General features: G+C 39.7%; 1 protein-coding gene across 1 annotated transcript; it reads right to left on the reverse strand.

The window, feature by feature from the left end:
• Positions 1-12,915: 12,915 nt before the first annotated feature.
• On the reverse strand, positions 12,916-17,122 carry LOC147447198 (putative xyloglucan glycosyltransferase 9). The gene is made up of 5 exons (XM_086523080.1): positions 15,874-17,122; positions 15,185-15,493; positions 14,415-14,705; positions 14,229-14,342; positions 12,916-14,123 (listed from the first exon to the last, which is right to left on the reverse strand). The coding sequence occupies exons 1-5, from the start codon at positions 16,765-16,767 to the stop codon at positions 13,482-13,484; spliced, it is 2,250 nt and encodes a 749-aa protein (XP_086379206.1). The 5' UTR covers positions 16,768-17,122; the 3' UTR covers positions 12,916-13,481.
• Positions 17,123-20,215: the final 3,093 nt, after the last annotated feature.

Here is a 20,215-nt window from a genome sequence, read left to right on the forward strand (position 1 = left end):
CTACAGCTGGACTACACTTATAGTGCCAGCCTAGTACGCTTCTAGCGAGTTCACACTTAGTGACCGCATGTACATATGTGCTACTTTTCAGCTTTAGCACTTAGTCATTTTGTACTCTCTTTTCTGTGAAGAAGAAGAAGAAGCTTTCCATCTCTGTGTGCTTTTGCTTGTCTTGTGTAGCTCTCTTGCATCCTCATTCTTTACAATTTCATCCTCTCAGGTGTTACCCAGGTCGTCCCCCTATTTCCCCAAGTGTCTATGGTTGCTGCTAAGTGGACCCAATCCACATTGTCCGACTCAGTCATCCTAGGTAGTACATTCATATAAGGAGGATCTTCCCCAACATCAACATCCACTTTACATGTGTAGCAATACTGCAATGGGGACGAGTGAACTATGGTGTTAGATCTATGATCAATTATAAACCTATTTCCTAAAGGATGTGCTCGACCAGTTACAAGATCCACTTGAATGAAAGAATCTTGGAACTGCAAGTAGACATGGTTTTTAGACCAGTCATGCACCATTTTTGCTTCCCTCATGAAAGGACGTAGTAAGATCATCTCAGATGCCATAGTGTGCTTGGCGAAATCCATAACAATGAAGGTATTTCTTATTTATGTCCAAAGACCTAGATCTTGAGATCTTCTAGCATCCCAATAGGTTTAACGATAGACACATTGGCCATCTTTACTACTATGGTTGTGGTCCCAAGGTGAGGTCTTCCTATAGTTTCCCATCAATTTTTAGTCACATTGCTAACCCCAATGCCACCATCAAGGATTTCCTTCATTGTTAACCCCCTTGGTAGTGATTGGTATGGTCGCATTGGATTTATCACCCTCAAAGTATAGTCCACAGTCGACTGGAAATGAAAGATGAGGATGAAGTGTTGCCACTTACTGCTTGTCACAGACAATTGCCTCTGTATACAAATATCACAAGTGAAATTAGAGATTGGTGACCGCTTTCTGGAAATATAGATGAGAGTTTCATCTAGAAAAAAGGATAATTGTAAGCACATGATCGAAGCAAAATGTGTCATCAAACATCCCATACATATTCTAGATGAATCTCAGGTAGTATGTTTTTCCTACAATGCAATCCTAGGTGGCCTTGGTTTCTATTGGAATAACACAAAATTTGTAGTCTTTGGGCAGCACTCATGTTTTTTGATGTACAGTACCAAATTGGTAGTTTTTTGCCAACAATCACTCTAGGCCAAACAATATCAGTTTGGTACTTTTTGGGCAACAATCATTATAAGTACCAATTCCCATCTCCATAGTACCAATTTGGTTCTTCTTTGGATTTTGCATGGTACCAAACAGGATGCACAATGCAATTTTTTGGTTGCAATGCCCGAAATTATGGATGCACAATCCTAATTTGGTACTTTTGATCACCACTCGCACTTGGTAGTGTAATACCAAATCGGGTTTTGAAAACAGATTTGGTGCTTTTAGTGTATCCTGCAAAGTACCAAATTGGATACATAGCACCAAATTTGATGCTTTTCTGTATCTAGAAAAGTTCCCAATTTGTGGTACTATGGATCCAATTTGTAACTATGCAGTGTTTAGAAAATTACCCAATTCGGTACTATGCAAGATACTTTAGGTGTATCTGCATAGGGCCTAAGGGAATCAATAGTAACAATTTGATACTTTTGGGCACTTCTCGCACTTGGAAGTATAGTACCAAATTGAATGTTGGAAACAGATTTGGTGCTTACAGTGTTACCTACAAAGTACCAAACAAAATACATAGTATCAATTTGGAATCTTTTTTAAATAATGAAAAGTACCCCATTGGTACTATGGATCCAATTTGGCACAATGCAGTATGCAAAAGTTTCCTATTTGGTACTATGAAGTGTAAAGAAATGTACCCAATTTGGTACTATGGATCTAGTTTGATATTGTGCAGGGTGCTTTGAGTGTGCCTACATAGTACCTTAGTGATCCACAGTCTCAATTTGGTACTTTTGGGCACCACTCACACTTGGTAGTATAATAACAAATTGGATTTTGAAAACAGATTTGGTGCTTTCAGTGTATCATGTGCAAAGTACCAAATTGGATGCATAGTACCAACTTTGGCATTATTCTCAACCTAGAAAAAAATCCAGTTTGGTACTATGCAGTTTACAAAAAAAGTACCAAATTGGGTATTATGCAGGTGCTTTTAGTGTGCCTCCATAGTACCAAATTTGGTTCTTTTATGTAGTTTGATACTATGAAGGGTGCTTTTAATGTGCATGTATAGTACCTTAGGGGATCTATGGTACCAAACTAATGTACTTACCATATTCAGATGGTATACTTCAAGGACGCTTTCAATCAAATGCACCAGAACAAGTGTGGACATTATGTAGGTCATTGTTTTGCAAATCAGGCAATTTTTCAGCACATAAGTAAGTTTTTGGGTTCCATATTGTGCCCTCGCCCTATAGATCATGAATATCATGCAAATAGATGCCTGCTTGGAGAGTGCACTATATGTGGTGTAAGATAGTTGTCATTTTGTCCACATGAGATTGCAATAGATAGCAAGGAACTAAAACAGTACCAAAACAATACCAAAAGAAATCCAAAATAGTACTAAATAGGGAATCAGAACAGGTCAAACTGTACCAAAAAGAGTTCTAAACATCACTTAATTGGTACAACAAAGTACCAAAAACTTTTAGGACAAACTCAAGAAGTACCAAAAATAGTACTAAATAGGTAACAATGGAGTACCAAAACAATAACAACATAGCACTGACGAATATGTAACAAACCAGTACCAAAATAGTACTAAATAGAACTATATTTGTACAGCAAATAACCCAAAACTCCTACGACATACCCAAAAAGACCCAATGAGACCGAATAACTTGTAACAAAAATATTCCAAACCAGTACCAAATGAAGCATAGAAAACACAAAAAATAACAAAAATAATACCAACACACACCCACAACATATTTAGCAGTGCACAATAAGACCCAAAAAGTTGTAACAAAAAAGTACCAATGCAGTACCAAAATACTTTCAAATAGCACCAAATGAAGCAAAGAAGCACCAAAAGTACCAAAGGCAGTAACAACATAGAACCCAAGACATACCCAACAACACCCTATAAGACAAAAAATATTGTAACTAGAAAGTACCAAAGCAATACCAAAAGAGGGCAAAAGAGCACCAAATGAACAAAAAAGCACTAAGAGTGCCAAGGATTGTGCCAACATAGCACCTAAGACAAAACAAAATGTGCCTTATTCGAGTACCAAAAAGTACCAAAATAGTCCAAGGGAGTACCACATGTAATAAAGAAGCACCAAAAAGCTCCAGGAAAGTACCAACTAGCACTTAGTGTTCAAAAAGGTACCCAAATAGTTCAAAAAAGTACCAAAGCACTATAAAAATATTTCAAGAAAGTACTAAAATAGTTCAAGAAAGTACCAAAGCACTAAACTAGAAAGTACCAAAGCAGTTTCAAAATAGGTTTTAAGAGTACCAAATGAAAAAAAAAGCAGCAAAAGTACCATGGATTGTGCCAACATAGCACCCAAGACAAAACCAAGAGCACCATATAAGACTCAAAACTTAGTAACAAGAAAGTACCAAAATAGTTCAAGAGAGTCCCAAAGAAAATAAAGAAACACCATAAAGTACCAAGGAAAGTACCAAGACAACATTTAGTGTTAAAAAATTTACCAAAACAATTAGAGAAACAACCAAAACCCCTAAAAATTTAAGCAAGTAAACCATTCAAGAAGCGAAACATGCAAAATCACTGAACCATGTGCAAAATAAACACTTTCAACAGTCTTACACAATGCAATAAGCCAGAAATACAATACATCCTACTATTGACCCTCTGCTTGGAGCTTCTAGATATTTTCAAAAACCCTATGTCATCGTAACAAGCACGGATTTGCTCCTTGCTCGACCTCAACCTCTCTGATCTCTTCATTAGGGACAAGGAGTTGTTGCGACAACACAACAATGCGTGCTTCCAGGGTAATAATGTCCTCCATCAAACTTTTTGCCACGCGCTCCTATGTGACATTTCTCAAAATCGTAGCACCTAGCAAATTTGTTGGTCCAGTGTACCACATGAAGGGGTCCCCCCGATAAACTTTGGAGAATAAAATATGCAATCTTCGACCATATGTGGCTGCAATAGATCTTGATGTTCTTTTGTACTTGTACTTGAAAACACTTAACCACTACTGGGTGGAAAGTCTTCATCAATCGGGTTCTAAGGGAGTTTGCCTTATAGATTGAGACCGTACTCCTCATGTAGGTACTGTGCTGTGTAATAGAACTTGGTTTGTTGAGGGTACTCCTCCATTTTATTCTTACCTGAAATGTGAACAAATCAAAGAAAATTGCTGAGATAAAGATTAAACATGGTGTGATTCCCTAAAGGATCAAATGGGGTACTCCCATAGTACCAAATTTGGTAATGTTGGCATTTAACTTCAAATGCCACATCAAGCACAGGGAGTGAATGCACCGTTAAATTAACACATGCTCGATGCCAATTATTAGCGTACCACGTAATGACTTGTTGGAAGATTTTGATTCATCATTGTCAAAAAGGAGTGAGGTCCGTTCGGAGTCGATATCAGCAACCTTGCACTGTTTTGCACTAGTGCTTGTGTTGGGATTGGTTTTGCTTTGACTCTATTTTTTGGGGGGATGGGTTGGAAACACCTTTGTTGTTGCTTCTGTCAGGGGAGGACATTCCCTCCTTGGCCTTCGCTTTCTGATTACATGTTAAAGGTGACGCTCTGCTGCTGCTGGCAACAGATCCCTTGGCCTTTGGGGTTCTCATGATTGGCGAATTGATGCGAGAGAGTAGAGCAGCTCTGCTACAAGCGCGTGCGATGCTGAGAGAGAGAGAGAGAGAGAGAGAGAGAGAGAGAGAGAGAGAGAGAGAGAGAGAGAGAGAGAGAGAGAGAGAGAGAGAGAGAGAGAGAGAGAGAGATTAAATTTGATATCCTCTCTTAGAGAACCATATATTGGAACTTGACCAAAATATACTAGAAAAGACAGTAGAAAATAGACAGAAGACAAATTTCATTTATTTTTTTCTTGGTATAACCGGTTTTGGTAGGAGAACAATTTAGCCTCAAAACCCATGAAAGAATAGACCTATACCTATCACCATCCAACACAAGCAGCAAGTTAGAACATGGGCAACCTTGATGGGAAGACAAGTATCCAAACAGTCTATTCTGCTTGTTATTGTTTTCCCATAGCCCTAAACCTCTTTACTCTCCTTATATGCATTTCGAGGGAGTATCTTCTTTGCTTCTCTATCGGGCATGATTCATTTTTCACAGGTGTTTTCTACAATGGGTTTGTTGGGTAGATTTTTCTCTACCAAAGCGTGAGGTGGTACAATAGTTGTTTCTGGTTTGATAAGAAAGATAGATTTGCATCCTTCTGCAAAATCACGTATGACGGAGGGACGTGGCTTTCCATTGGATAAGTAACATCTCTTGCGAGTTTTAGGGCTGGCATCCTCAAAGGATGGTATATCCCTAGTAGTTGGGTTTCCGATAGAAAGAATCCTACCCTGTATTACAAGTTCATAAACCAGATATTATCTATTAGTGGTCTATGCTTGATGATATACTCTAAGAGTAGTTGTAGAACGCTAAGCCTGAAAGCATCATTTCTCGTATAGTGTTTATATGTGTACCCCACCATTGGATAGAGTGAGAGCCTGAGAGAGAGAGAGAGAGAGAGAGAGAGAGAGAGAGAGAGAGAGAGAGAGAGAGAGAGAGAGAGAGAGAGAGAGAGAGAGAGAGGAAAAGAGATATAAACCTTCATTTTTGGTTTTATGTTGCTGTTTATAAGATATATCCTACTACTAAATAAGAAGTATTGTATTTTGCCAGAATTTTGGCAGAGTTTCGTTTGTAAGTAGACTCATTTTTCAAAAAGTAAGCTTGCCCTCCTTGATTAGAAGCCTCACATGAGGTTTTTGTTTTTTATAATAATTTAGAATTACTTGACAAAGTACGTACACATTTTTAATGACCCGGTTATGTCAGACTTTTAACATCAAGAAACATCTTTTCTTTTTTGTCAAAATTTTGGTAGATTTTTGTTTGCAATTAGACCTATTTTGCAAAATAAACATGCCCTCGTCTCTCAGGAGCCTCACATGAGGAAAAAAACCATTTTGAAACACTTTCCCAAAGGTTATATCAATAAGCATAAAAACAACTTCCTTTCCAAGTAATTTAATCAAACCTTGAAGTATAAGACCATCCCTTTTTTCCTTTACCAATACCAATTACACAAGTTACTTTGCTTTATAAACTTAGTGTTTCTTTTCAAAACAAAAAATATGATATTATTCTATTTTAGGCTAGACATTCTCTCAGTAGACTGGAAGTCTACCTGAAAGCCCGAGGTTGTCATTTGGACAATATGCGTTGGCACTACACCTTGTCAGTTACCCTAATGTATGGCTGCTTAAAAACATTCAATGTGCCATTCTATGAGAGGATGTTCACCATTGTTTGCCTTTCAAGTAAACAATGTTCTCTTTTATGCATAAAAAATTTGATTAAGCTACATGTTGTGTATATCCAAAGAGTCAGTACATCATATTACATCTCGGTTTAGGTTATGTAAACCCTTATATACCATAAAAACATCGTTTTTTTCATGCTTTTATGAATAACCAACAAGAAACAGCCTTGTATAACATGCTTATGCAAACCAAAGAACATACAATCTCTCCCAATGTATATGGATCAACAACACTGAAAACACAGTCAAGAATGCTTCTTACAGTGTTTTAGACTCAGTATCTCGGTTTAGGTTATGCAGACCATTGCATATATATATACTAAAAAAGTAGCGTTTTTTTCCCCATTATGAATAACCAATCAAGAAACAATTTTGTATACCATGCTTATGTAAACCCCAGGAACTGCAATCCCAATGTATATGGATCAACACTACTAAAAAACAGTCAAGAATTCTATTTACAGTGTAGTTTGCCAATGTCGTGTTCACCTTGACGATTCTTGATCGCTTGTGTGCTAGGTAGTCTGCTATAAAGATTTGCTGATTGTGTGTGTGTGTAGCTTGTGTATGAACGACTCGGGCAACACTTCCCTCCAGTGTATGTGTGTGTGTATGACACTAGATGTCACTGTGCGATTTTGTTAATCAGGAACACAACTGATCAGCACTTCTCGCAAGTATGTGTGTGTGTGTGTGTGTGTGTGTGTGTGTGTGTATGAGAAAAACGGATTCGTGTGTTGTTTCGCTACTGCAGGTTCTCCTCATTTTATACACTCAACCCAGCACGGTGTCTTTATGCCCACCATGTGTATAAGCCATCTGTTCAATCTATTTTTAAGCCTTGCCCAAATCGGTGTAGCTACCGAGTTTTAAAGAGTTAGGTTAAGTTACATGCAAGGGATAAAGAGAGAGAGAGAGAGAGAGAGAGAGAGAGAGAGAGAGAGAGAGAGAGAGAGAGAGATACATATATTAAAGAGGGCGGCAATCTTACCATTCAAGATCGTTAACATCTAGAATTGTTTTACTAGTTGCTTGCAAAGGATCTCCTAGATAGAGAGCTAGAATCTAGGGAAAAGGTGAGAGCGAGAAAAAAACTTGTTACTAAACCCATTGTACTGTATAAAGCGAGAGAGTTTGGGCTATAGAAAATAATGTGGGTTAAAACCGATGGTGCTGCTTTCAAAGCTAACTTTCGAGATTCACACACACACACACACACACACACACACACACATACAGAGAGAGAGAGAGAGAGAGAGAGAGAGAGAGAGAGAGAGAGAGAGAGAGAGAGAGAGAGAGAGAGAGATGTAGCAAAAGAGATATATTTGTCACGACCACTTGATTTTTTGTCAGTAATTTACAAATACTTGTGGATTTTTGGGCATACTTGCTCAACAAGGGTTACAACATCCGGGATGGTGGGGTTTTTTTAAGAAATTTGGTGTTGCTCTTATTGCTAACCTCCGGGATTCTGAGAGAGAGAGAGAGAGAGAGAGAGAGAGAGAGAGAGAGAGAGAGAGAGAGAGATCATGATTGTGGAAGGTGACGAGAAGAGCATGCTATGCAACTCGAGTTCAAACACAGGGTCAAAAAAATTAGAACCACTAAATCCACTCATAACACCACTACTCTCACACGGGGTGGCCCATTATGAAACTGTACAAAACATTCTTATATACACCAATATGTCTTTAAAAATGGAAATACAAACACCTTTATCCTAAAAACTTTCCCTCCAAAGTACCAAATAGGGGGAAAAACATTGGTCCTTTTTTTGTACCACCAACCTTTGCTTTCATCATCCAGCCAGGGAAACATTTCCACTTGATTGCAAAAGGAAAGTACACCATTGTCTAGATCTCTCATATCTATTGTGTTTCCTTCAAGCAATGAATTTCACCAAAGACACAAACATGGCTCTTGGTTTGATCATTCTGGCAACATAGTGAAGATTCTTTGGAAATTATTTATGCCATACCACTCATGTTGGAGAAGATAAACTCATTACGACACACAATTTTGGACAATAGACCTTTGTTTGCAAAATCCTTTTTTTATTCATTTGTCAAAGCGCATTTTGTTGCTTATTTGTTTTTCGGCCATTTGTGAGGGGATTAGACATTGCCATCGCATGGATGGCAAGACCTTCCTCTAAAGGGATCTCCGCAATGTGTGTCGTGCCTACATAGGCATAAGTTACTTATGACAGCCACATATGGCTAGGCTAGGAAAACCATCTGCAAACCAAGCAACTAGCACCAAGCACCAAGATCTACCAATGAAGAACAAAAATTCGTGTGCATCAACTAACGCTATCCAATCCCATCGTGCAGACCTTGGCTTCATACCAAACATCTCATGCATCAACTAGGAGCATTGTTTGGCTAGGGAGTGGGTTGACAAGGAATAGGTTTTGATATTATGCTCACAGAAAAATGACTCCTACATTTTTTTATTTTTTATTTTGTAATTTTTGCCAGCATACAAGAGTGGCCGTTGCTGCACCATTTTTAAATGAGGTATCACCGTCCTTGGGGCGCACACCACAATCCCCATCCACTTATATCTCTCTTCTCTTGCTTGTCCTCATCTCCTCTTTAATAGCTTGCCCATGCATCCATCTCACAAAGCTCAGGGCCACGTGTAGTGCCTCTAACCCAAATCACCTTCTCCAATTGCACCTGCAGGAAACCAACGGGGATTGGGTTAGGTGGGTGCATGCTAAAGTGAGGGTTGCAACTCGTCTTTGCACCAAGGCCAATTGGATCTCCCTTGTGCACTATCTCCTTCTTAAACATTGTGCAACTTGTTGCACACTATAGCCATTTTTGGTGAGCCTTGGGTTCACACCCTAAGGCCAACCTCTATTCACTTTTGGGCTTTTTGGGTGGCCAAAGTCCTTCTCCCCATCGCAACAATTTGGTAGGCTTCAGACCAAGGCAAGGCCTTGTTCTTGGAATTCCTCGATGCCCAATTCAGCAAAAGACAGAAATTACAAGACACGAAAAACAAGTGGAAGTTCGCAAGCTGTGGTGGTTTGTCCACACTGTTGCTTGCCTCACCAGTGGTAGTATATTAAGATCTCAACACCACACAATTTGTTTTTTAGCAAGCTCCAAGGCTTTCAAAACTGTCTTTTGACCATCTCGCAAAGTAATTCTGGAGCATCAAAATTTGATAAAAGTCCGGAATAGTGCTTGCCATTGGAATCGATTCCGACAAGCCTCTCGGCAAGGAGACCTCATCAAGGACAAATCAGCTAGGTTTACAAAGTCTTCCAAAGCCACCAAAGGGTATGGCAATGAAGGCCATAAAACATTTTTTTAGTAATCAGATGATGGGATCATCTTGATTACTCTCATTCCTTTGTCAAATTAACTTGTCGGTTTGAAGAGCTCAACCATGGAAGCGTAGTTGACGATCAACACAATCGTGAGCTTCAGAAGAATTGATGTTGGAAACAATGGTAGGCATAATCAACATGAGAGTAGTTAAATAGTAGTCATAATCAACATGAGAGTAGTTAAATGGAAGACAATGGTAAGCATAATCAACATGAGAGTAGTTAAATGAAAGACAATGGTAGGCATAATCAACATGAGAGTAGTTAAGTGGAAGACCAAGAGACCACGATAGAAACGATGGATGTAAAAGAGATCATCGCCAAAATGATGGTAATCAAAGGAATCTCCACCAAAATGAGGGTTGCATGCATAGATGGTTGCATGCATAGATCTAACGGACACTCCTCATAATGGCACCGAGGGAAACATAAATCTTATGTCTCTCTCTCTACCAAAGCCTAATAATTCACATTTAAAAGCTATAATAACACCACCTTGATCCTTTTCTATCCCATATGGTATTGAAGTGGTTTTTGCATCTTCCTTGATATTGCAGTATTTCTTTGCTTGTGTATGAAATTCTTGCTATTGTTTCTAATGCTCCTTTATGGATGGCAAAGGTTACTCCTTACTGCTTTATTTGGAGTTATTATTTAAGCTTAGTACTACTTTGACACAACGCTAATCTCTACTGACTATCCCCCTTCTCCAAATTTATATGGCTTTTTCATTATCCGCTCATGTGTACTCCAGTTTTCCAACTTTCCTTGTTTTTTTGGTAGCACATAGCCCCCACTTTTCACTAATTTTGTCATTAATATATTTAGTGTATAGTTAAATTCATGGTTGAATCTAACAAGAAATCATCTTTGCTACTTTTGCTTTGAGAAAATACTTTGTAGATAAAGCTAAATACATGAGTTAAAGTAATTTAGAATTATCACCAAAACTTGCATCTGTATGGCTTACATTTTGTGGAGATTGGCTTGCCTATCAATTTGATTACTAGTTATTTCTTCATATAACCTCCAGGTAGGTAACATCTAACAAGAACATTTTCTCTTTAATGATTTAGTTCTCTTTATAGGTCTAAATGCCATATATAATGCACCATTATAGTGTCTATTTTATTTCTTTTGTTATCTTAAGATCCCCACATTATGGGCCACCTCTTACAACATCTCTTTCTATACAAAAATGTCCCAACTTAATATTTCATTTGATGAATGCTTATTTAATTTACTTTCTTTTAAGTCACTCTCCTTGTAGATATACATAACGGGACACACCCAAGCAGTTTTGCAAAAACGAAGAATATCGCCACAGAAATAGGACCCTTTTACTTGCATTTTGTTTTATGAGATGCAAAGCTAGAAATCCCTAGCGTTGTGGCTTCTCTTGCATGAAATAGAATTTCTACTAAGATGATTAATCATTAATCTATAAAGCTACTCACATGAGCTTAGGTGATTTGAGATGATCAAGGCATTTCACTATTTGAACCTACACCAATTTTGTGTCAAACAGGTAGCAAATGTTTTGTTTTTTCTGTCGTGTCTAATCTATTGGTCACATGCACACATATTTCTCGATTTAGGCAGAGTGTATATGCTCATCTTGGTGTAGATTCGTTAATTTAGGAAACATTAATTAACTGTGCGGATCTGTCGATTAAGACAACATGAGTGCAGATTCATCGAGTTAGACATCACATCAACAAACAACAGATTCATTAGTTTAAACAATATCAGTGTAGATTCGTCGGTTTATACAAAATCATCTTGTAGTGGATGGCCATCACTGCCCCTAGTATGATTTTGTTACTCGAGTATGTAATAGACAAGATTTGGATTTGGACTTGGATATTTATTTATCATATTTTTGACCATTGTTTTTAACAAGTATGGTTTGCAGATTCTTAAGTTAGCAATTGAGGACAGTTTCTTTTCTAACGAAGAGGTATGTGATGGAAATTGCAATATGAAAATATATATATTTATTGCAGATGACAAGTGGCACAATCATAAGCAATCAGTGGAAAATGCAAAAAGTAGCATATTCATTGATATTGTATTACTAAAGAGCTCTTTATGAGTTATGGTCATGTTACGTCCGAACGGACAGTCTGTATTCATTTTGAGATTCAAATATCTTATAAATAAATACGTGAAGAGTAAAATGCTCACTCTCACACGGAGGAGATTGCACCCAATGCCATGTGTTCATTTTCGCTTCTCTCACCTCTCCTCTCTCTCCGTGCCCATGTAACACTTCGCTTTAGGAGATGCATTGGCACGTTCTCTTCTCCTCTCCCTCTCGCTCTTAGATTGTGTATAGCTTATGGTGCACATGTTATCTGCCAAGTATACAAATCTATTGGTTTTATTGCTTGTAGCATGTTGTTCTATGTATTTTGCAAGCCCTCTTTGCTCATGTCTATTGTACTTGCGATCAAGGGGAGACTTGTGCTTGTGTGGCTCACCCTTTGTGTGTTTTGAGGGAACCTGAAAGTGGATGATTGTTGGGATGCTTGCTTTGTTGCATCTTGTGTGTGAACCTCCTCCGTGTCATGTCCTTATGTGTAAGCCATGTAGACATAACCCATGTGATATTTGTAATGTGAAAGGTGATGTAGTAAGCCTAATCAACCCTAAAATGCAGAATACCTAGAATGTGTTTCTATATGTGTTGTGCATTTTGTGACACCTATTGTACTCTCTCTAGTCCTACAAAAGAGCATACTTTGTATACACAAACTTATGCAAGAATAATCAATTTAATTTTGCAAGCCTATGTGACGGCTACATTGATGGTAGTGCCCAAGTCTACTTAACAAGCCAAAAATGTGTGTGTGTGTGTGTGTGTGTGTGTGTGTGTGTGTGTGAGAGAGAGAGAGAGAGAGAGAGAGAGAGAGAGAGAGAGAAATGAAATGAAATGTTATATTAACGTCTTCAAAAGGCCATAATGACCTATGAGACCCGAAAGTTACAAAGAAAGAGAGAGAGAGAGAGAGAGAGAGAGAGCGCTTTAGCCTTGCCTTGCACATTCGCTTTCCTGAGATTTTACAATAAACAATCTACAATAATTTCACTAATTGGATACACCTGTCTCATTATTTCTAATTACAAGTGAGCATTGCATAGGACATTGCTAGACAACCTTACATGAACCCCTTACATAAATCAAAGAATATTCGGTGCAAGAATGCCAGTTGTCTTCTGTATACAAGCAAACCTTATGGACAGTCTGCCTCACCGACTGAATGAATTGCCACCGATCCTTCGGAGCACCTCTGCAGCCCTTCCAACATTGCTCACATGCACACTCCGGGCATCCCTCTACTACCTCCTTGCAAACCCGTTGGTCGAGCTGAGACTAGGCTATCATACACATCCACTGAAGAAGCTTTTGCTATCATCCAGTGCAACAATGCCCATCTCTCCTCACCATATCCTTCAAGGATATAAAGGATGTTACTGTGATTAGAAGATATGCCGCAATGCGTCCTTCGACAGCGTGCATTGCAACACCATCAACAGACTAAATCTCTTCGTCGTCCATTCCACATCACAATTGTATCCAACTTTGCTAATCAGCTCACTTGCTCACCAATTAAATCAAGCCCCACTACGAGAAAAGCTATTCCCTGAAATAGCAGAAAATAGAAGTGGACCCCTTGCACTGACAAAAGGCTTCGTACAGCTGCAATCAATAGAAGAAAAGCCAGAGCCAGTTCTTTCTTATACAACTGGTTCACCTTCTTTTTCCGGCGCTTCATTGACTGCTCCTCAATTTTGATGAGATCATTAATACCAGACTCAGATGTTCCTCTATGAAGTTTTACTTGTTCAACTTCAGCCTGCACTTCCATCTCTGCAAGTGCAACCAGATCGGTCTCAGAAGCCCGCCCAACCTTCTTTGTGACTACCCACTCATATGCACTTCCGAGCTGGAACAGGCCAGAAATCATCGCATGAAATTTGGTGACTGACATTGTGTTCTCAAAAAGAAGATAAGGCACAATGAAAGGAAGAGACTTGGGCGCTGGTGCAATGTTCATCATCGACATGATCGCAGGCACGTAGCAGATGACCCAGGCAGGTAGATGAGCTTCAGGGACAAACATTGTAATTGGCAGGATGATGCAGAAGAGGGTAAATGAATAAAATGGAAGAATTAGCTTTCTTAGAAGGAAAAACAGGAATATCAAGTTCGATTTCTTCCAGATGGATATCTGCAAAATAAGAAAGGCCTGAATCACAACTTCCCACAGTAAAATTGACGACTACAATGTGATTAGCCGGATCTCAAAAACAGACCAATAAACCTTGATGCTTACCTTTGAAGTGATTATGTCAACAAAACAGAGCCTAAAGAGCTGCATTGGGCCAGAATGCCATCGATGTTGTTGCTTCCTATACGCCTCATAACTTTCTGGTACTTCACATTGGCACTGCACAGGAGAATATCATATTGACTGAATGACAAGCGCACACAGGCGCAAGTATCTAATTAAAGGTAGTACCTTAACATCATTGAGGAAAATGAATTTCCAGCCATTCAAGTGAGCGCGGACGGCAACGTCCATGTCCTCGACAGTGGTTCGCTCCAGCCAGCCTCCTGAGTCTTCCAATGCTTTTATCCTCCAAACACCAGCGGTGCCATTGAAGCCAAAGAAGTTGAGGAAAGTGCCATTAACTTGCTGCTCGACCTCAAAGTGGTAACACAGATTGATGTATTGCAGCCGTGTCAGGAGATTCTCATCCTTGTTGACAAAGGACCACCGTGCTTGCACCAAGCCTAGTTCATCATTCTCCTACAAAGAGGGAGAGGGAGAACACAAAATAGGACTGGTTTTTTTACCACTCAATAAAAGCTCCACAGAATGGCCCGTCACAGCTGAAGAACTTTTAGACATAAACCTAGATGAATCCAGGATAAGCCCAGATTCACCTTAAAGGAAAGTAATCAAGGTATAGACTCATGGTAGTCATCCAGAAGAGAATATAACCATCAGCTCCATTGTGCATAGTATTGGCGATATACTACGACATCCCCACTAAATTAGGTACCAATATAAGCTCCTACACACACACACACACACACACACACACACACAAACACGCACACAAACACGAGCATGCATCAATACAAAGATCTGTGTACTGAGTTTATGTAATAACTCTAGAGATGCAGGGCAGCCTCAGCCATGATGAAGCCTAGCACTAAAAGAAGCATCACACAGGACAAATTAGTACAAAATAGGAAAACTTAGCATAAGTGAAGAGCTGGGACCTTAAAATGGATGATAGTTCGCTTGAGAAAGTCTGGCTGAGGCTGAAAATCGGCATCAAAAATGGCCACAAATTCATAATCCCGGACATAGTCACAGCTCATTGCAGACTTCAGATTTCCTGCCTTGTATCCTGTTCGAAGGGTACGATGCCTGTACAAAATCCTGAGCCCTATTTGATGCCACTTCTGCACCTCCGCCCTTATCAATGATTGTGTTTCTTTGTCGTCCGAATCATCCAAAATTTGCACCAACATTCTGTCCCTTGGCCAGTCCATCTGTGCAACTGCCCCAATAGACTGCTGGTAAACCTAGGCACATAAATTTGAATCTTAGCAGCCTATATTTGAGAACTTAGAGAATAGTTTCAAGAATAAAGGTAATGGATGGAGATTCAAAAAACACAAGCTCCATGCATGCATGTGTGTGCGCCGTTTTCTGTGTGCATGTTTGTTCTTGACAACTCATTTGCACACACATTCAGATCCACACAAACGTAGTTATATATAAGTCTTCATGTCTTTATCTGAAATGCCTACATAATTTCAGCATGCATGTATGTACATATGTATATGTACGTATCTATGTGTCTGTGATCCAAGAAGCAATTTGCACTCATGTACCTCTCTGAAACTTGTTCACAAGATAATTGAGCTCAACAAATGCTCCTAACCGACTACAGGCTGCATACCTCTTTCTCATTACACATGGGTATCTGAATCAGCACCATTGGATAGCTTGCAAATGCCTGCTCCAGATCGCCTGTGTCTAGTGACTCAACTTTTGGAACAGGCTTAATCTTCTTAATTTTAATCCACGCACATCCAAGACATTGAGCAATCCGATCCAGCGACTGAATGAGGAACAGAAGTATGCAAGCATTTGAAAGGGACTGTAGGAGGGGAGCAATGTATTCTGCTCTCACGTATATCCAACCAAGATAAGTAGCATATAAAAGCCCTTGCACATCCTCGGATCCTGGAATATGAATATGTGGCGTAGTGAAATTCCAGCCTTTCATGTGAGCTATTAGTTCAAATCCAAGCATCACGCAGGCAAATATAAGGATTGCTTTGATGACGGAGAAAAGCTTCCCTTTTTGAGGCCTGTCTATCACTCCTTGTCTCAGAATGAAGCGTTTCTTGATGGCCGACATCAATGTGCAAAGTCCCTGTGCAAGCCAAGCCAACAAACCAACAGCTTGATGTGCCCTTAGCAGCATGACCCATGTTAATTGCTTCGCATTTTTGCCTCTGCCTTTTCCCACAAGCGCAAACTCGCCATCATCAGGGCCGGTAAGCTCGAGCATTGCCCAGTTGTTGGGTTTCTCCATCTTGACGACCACAGGCGTGCCCTCCAATTGGCTCTCTCTTTTCCACCATTCAGCAAGGTCAAAGCTTGGAGGCATGGTGACCTTGACAATGAAGAGAGAAGGAAGGAAGGAAAGAGAGCTACCTTGTAGCGAGGTGGATACTGGAGCTGCCTCGAGGAATGTGGGCGATAGCTTTAATGGCGAACACTGAATTGGAAGTTGCCCACAGTGGAAGCAAGCAGACTGCAGTGCAATCGGGTGTTTTAGTTGCATTTTCTGCCTTCCACAATGGAGAAGGTGAGCAAAGGCGAATGGGTAACTGTGGTAGGCGGAGAGGTGACAAAGGCGTTGAGCTCATTCATGTTGGCCTGAAGCGCTGTTACCTTTTGCTTTGAGAAACCAAAGCTACTTTGGTGGAGGAACCTGATGCTGCCAAAGAACCCATGGAGCTGATGCTTGAACCCCCACAAGCGAACCAATGTACTCGGCCAACCAAAAAGAGAGAGAGAGAGAGAGAGAGAGAGAGAGAGAGAGAGAGCGCAGTACATAGGTTATGGGGGAGTAGAATGTAAACCATGAGAGAGAGAGAGAGAGCACTGTGGTCGGCGGCACGCTTCTCTTCTCACAGTCTCGCTCTCTACGCCTACCTCCTCTCTCGCGCCGCGCGCGGCTACTCTCTCTCCCCCGCTGGGCCCCCATCTGTCCGGACATACATCCATCTCCCCCCTACCTGTCCTTTAACTTTTGCAATTGTATTTCATTTATTGTGGAAAAAAGCACCAATATTCACTCGAGAAAGCCTCAAGATTCAACATGCGTGCAACTGCAGTTTGCTTAAAAATCATTGTGAAACAAGGTGAGGAGGCTAGAAGGCTTGCTAAGTCAAGGAGAGATGAGGGACAATAAGAATAAATGGGTGCTACAATCACATGAAATTTTTATAGTGTTTTAATAAAAAATGATGTTATCTATTATACATATATACTCACAAATGGTTTATATATTACAAAGGGCCCGCTTAAACAATGTGAAAGGTGCACATTCCACATCAACATTTTGAAAAAAATAAAATAAGAATGAATTAGAATAAAAACAATAAAATATTTTATTGTTTTTTCCATAAGAAAAGATAGATTTAATAAACATAAAAGATAAAACAAATTAGCGAAATAAATCTTTATGAAGTCCTTAAATCAAAGGACTCTTCATCAATACTTTACATCATGGGATCGAACTCTTATGAATATACTTTTTAATCCGAAAAGATGAATGCGACTGAAAACAATAGCATATAGAACTTCAAAACTGTTCTAAATCCTTCTTGAGTTTCTCTTAATACAACAACCACTCACCACTCTGAGTTTTGCCCACACAAAAAAAAGCATATAGAAGACCACGATTTCTTTTCATTCACAAGACTTTTAATCCTCCTTGGGGACACTTGTCAAGCAATAAAAATTGAACGACCTTCACCCAGAGTGCACTAAAGCCTTCAGTAGGCTAAAAAGAAAAAAGTTCACCATGCTCACCCACCGAGAGCACATGCAATGCTCGTGGTCGACAAGGCGACACAACAAACATGGCGATCGCAAACATTGGATTTCAGACGCACAATCAACGGTTAATTGATGTTCTTGCTAATGATCCTTCATTAATGGACATCTCAAGTGTCAAATGAGATCCATTGTTCCAGATCAGCGACATAGTGGGATTTGTAGTTGTTGCATCAATTGTTTACGCCCACTTATTTTAAAAGATTCTCATTGTCGTTTATGGTGCTGCGTATAAACAATATGAAGTGTCTGCTAGAGATAAAGGCAAGAATAGAGCTTGGTTTGTTCTGGCTTTGCCATTCAAAAATAGAAATATTTTTTTGAGATCAATAGTTGAAATGTATTAGAAGGGGTAAATCTCATGGGGAGAGGTTGTTGAGCCAGGCCCACTATGAGACATACGTCTAGGTACAGATGCAATGTAAAGGCAGGGCCCTTAACTAAGATGCAAACTAAACAACTGCCACAACCTAATACCATCGTATAGGGAGATGAGAAGCTATAAATTAAGTAAATATTAGTGCAGCTTATCAAAATTGAGAGGAGGCTCCTTGATGAGTGCTAGATTGAAAATAATAGGATGAAATTGAGCCACGACTGAAGAAAGGCCTTTATAACTTGCCACGTGAATTGCATGTGTAAGACACCCTCTTCAAGATCCCCATGAAGAAACGTTGTCTTCACATCCATTTGGACCAATTCCATGTCCTCGATGGCTACTAGGCCAAGCACAAGATGCAGTGTAGTCATCTTGACCACGAGACAAAAGATTTCATCGAAATCCACGCCTTTAGTTTGCTTGAACCCTTTAGCAATCAATCTAGCCTTATACATAGGCTTGTGGTCATATGTGGTGAACTTCTTTTTGTACACCCATTTGCATGGCAATGCTTGTTTACCTGCAGGTAACTCTGTCAATTCCCAAGTTTCATTTGCTAAGATCATGTCATAAAATCTAATATCTAACCAACCCAAATGATTTTCTCATATTAAACTGATCATTTAATGTGGGAGAATAAACGAGAACAAGGGTTAGAATATAGACATGTGCTTATGGATCTGTCTCAACACGGGGCCAAGGTTCAAGGGGTTTAAATGAGAGATGGTCTATCAAAGAGCAATGCTACCTAATGGAGCTTAAAGACCTTAGAGTTATCTTCATTAAAGACCTCCAAAACTTAGTGTTAAAACGTCCTTTGACCTTAGGCAAGCTAGGGCTAACCTTGAGGTGGGAATGCTACCCAAGCATGAGGTGCTTGTTGGCTTGCTAAGTGTTAGTGGGAACCTTGCCCAAAAGCTTGAGGTGCTTCTTACATGCTTAAATGACTAAGGTTTTTGAAGTGTTCAATTCAAAGATAAACTCTCAAGAGACATCAAGTTTCCATGCTTGATTGACTAAGTGCTTCAAGTATTCAATTAAACCAAAATGACTTAATAAGCATAAAAGATGAAGGAGTACGAGCGGAAGTGCGAGGCGAGAGAGAGTGCGAGAAGAAGAGCACGACGATATGGTGAACTCGCTCTACTGTAATGTGTAGAGCATAGTGAGTTCTTATTAGGTTTTTACAAAAGAATATGTGTACATACTTGGCTGCCCGCCCACTTACCTGGGCGACCACATTGGGCTTTATACCCCAACAACCTCCCACTTAAAGTCCAATGTGGTACTTTAAGTGTGAGAGAAGCTACTATACAAGCTAATATACAAGAGATGTAGAGAAGTGATGTACTACCCTACACCTAACTGCTTGCGAAAATGCGCAAAGCTCTCTGAGGGAAGTCCTTTTGTAAGTAGATCAGCAGGATTTTCTGTGGTGTGAACTTTGACAAGCTGAAGTTGCTTATCCTCGAGCATTTCCCTGATGAAATGATACTTCACATCCACATGCTTTGTCTTTGAGTGATAAACTGGATTGCGAGCCAACTGTATAGCACTTTGACTATCACAATATAACATAGGCATCTCTTCTTTGATTCCCAAATCTGTTACTAGTCGATTAAGCCAAATTGATTCTTTGCATGCCTCTGATGCTGCAACATATTCAGCCTCTGTAGTAGACTGAGTAACACAATCTTGTAATCTAGAACGCCATGATACTGCTCCACCAGCCAATGTAAAGACATACCCTGACGTAGACCTTCGGTTGTCTAAGTCACCTGCATAATCT

Source organism: Adiantum capillus-veneris, chromosome 11 (assembly GCF_014529385.1).
Source record: "Adiantum capillus-veneris isolate H3 chromosome 11, ASM1452938v2, whole genome shotgun sequence".
In the NCBI taxonomy this organism is placed as follows: Eukaryota; Viridiplantae; Streptophyta; class Polypodiopsida; order Polypodiales; family Pteridaceae; genus Adiantum; species Adiantum capillus-veneris.

Excerpts from the sequence above, each read along its gene's own strand:
- LOC147447198 (XM_086523080.1), bottom strand. The coding sequence starts at position 16,767 with ATGCAACTAAAACACCCGATTGCACTGCAGTCTGCTTGCTTCCACTGT. Across the intron at positions 14,706-15,184 it reads GAACTATCATCCATTTTAAG|GAGAATGATGAACTAGGCTT; the intron begins GTCCCAGCTCTT and ends CCCTCTTTGTAG. Across the intron at positions 14,343-14,414 it reads TTTTCCTCAATGATGTTAAG|TGCCAATGTGAAGTACCAGA; the intron begins GTACTACCTTTA and ends TCTCCTGTGCAG.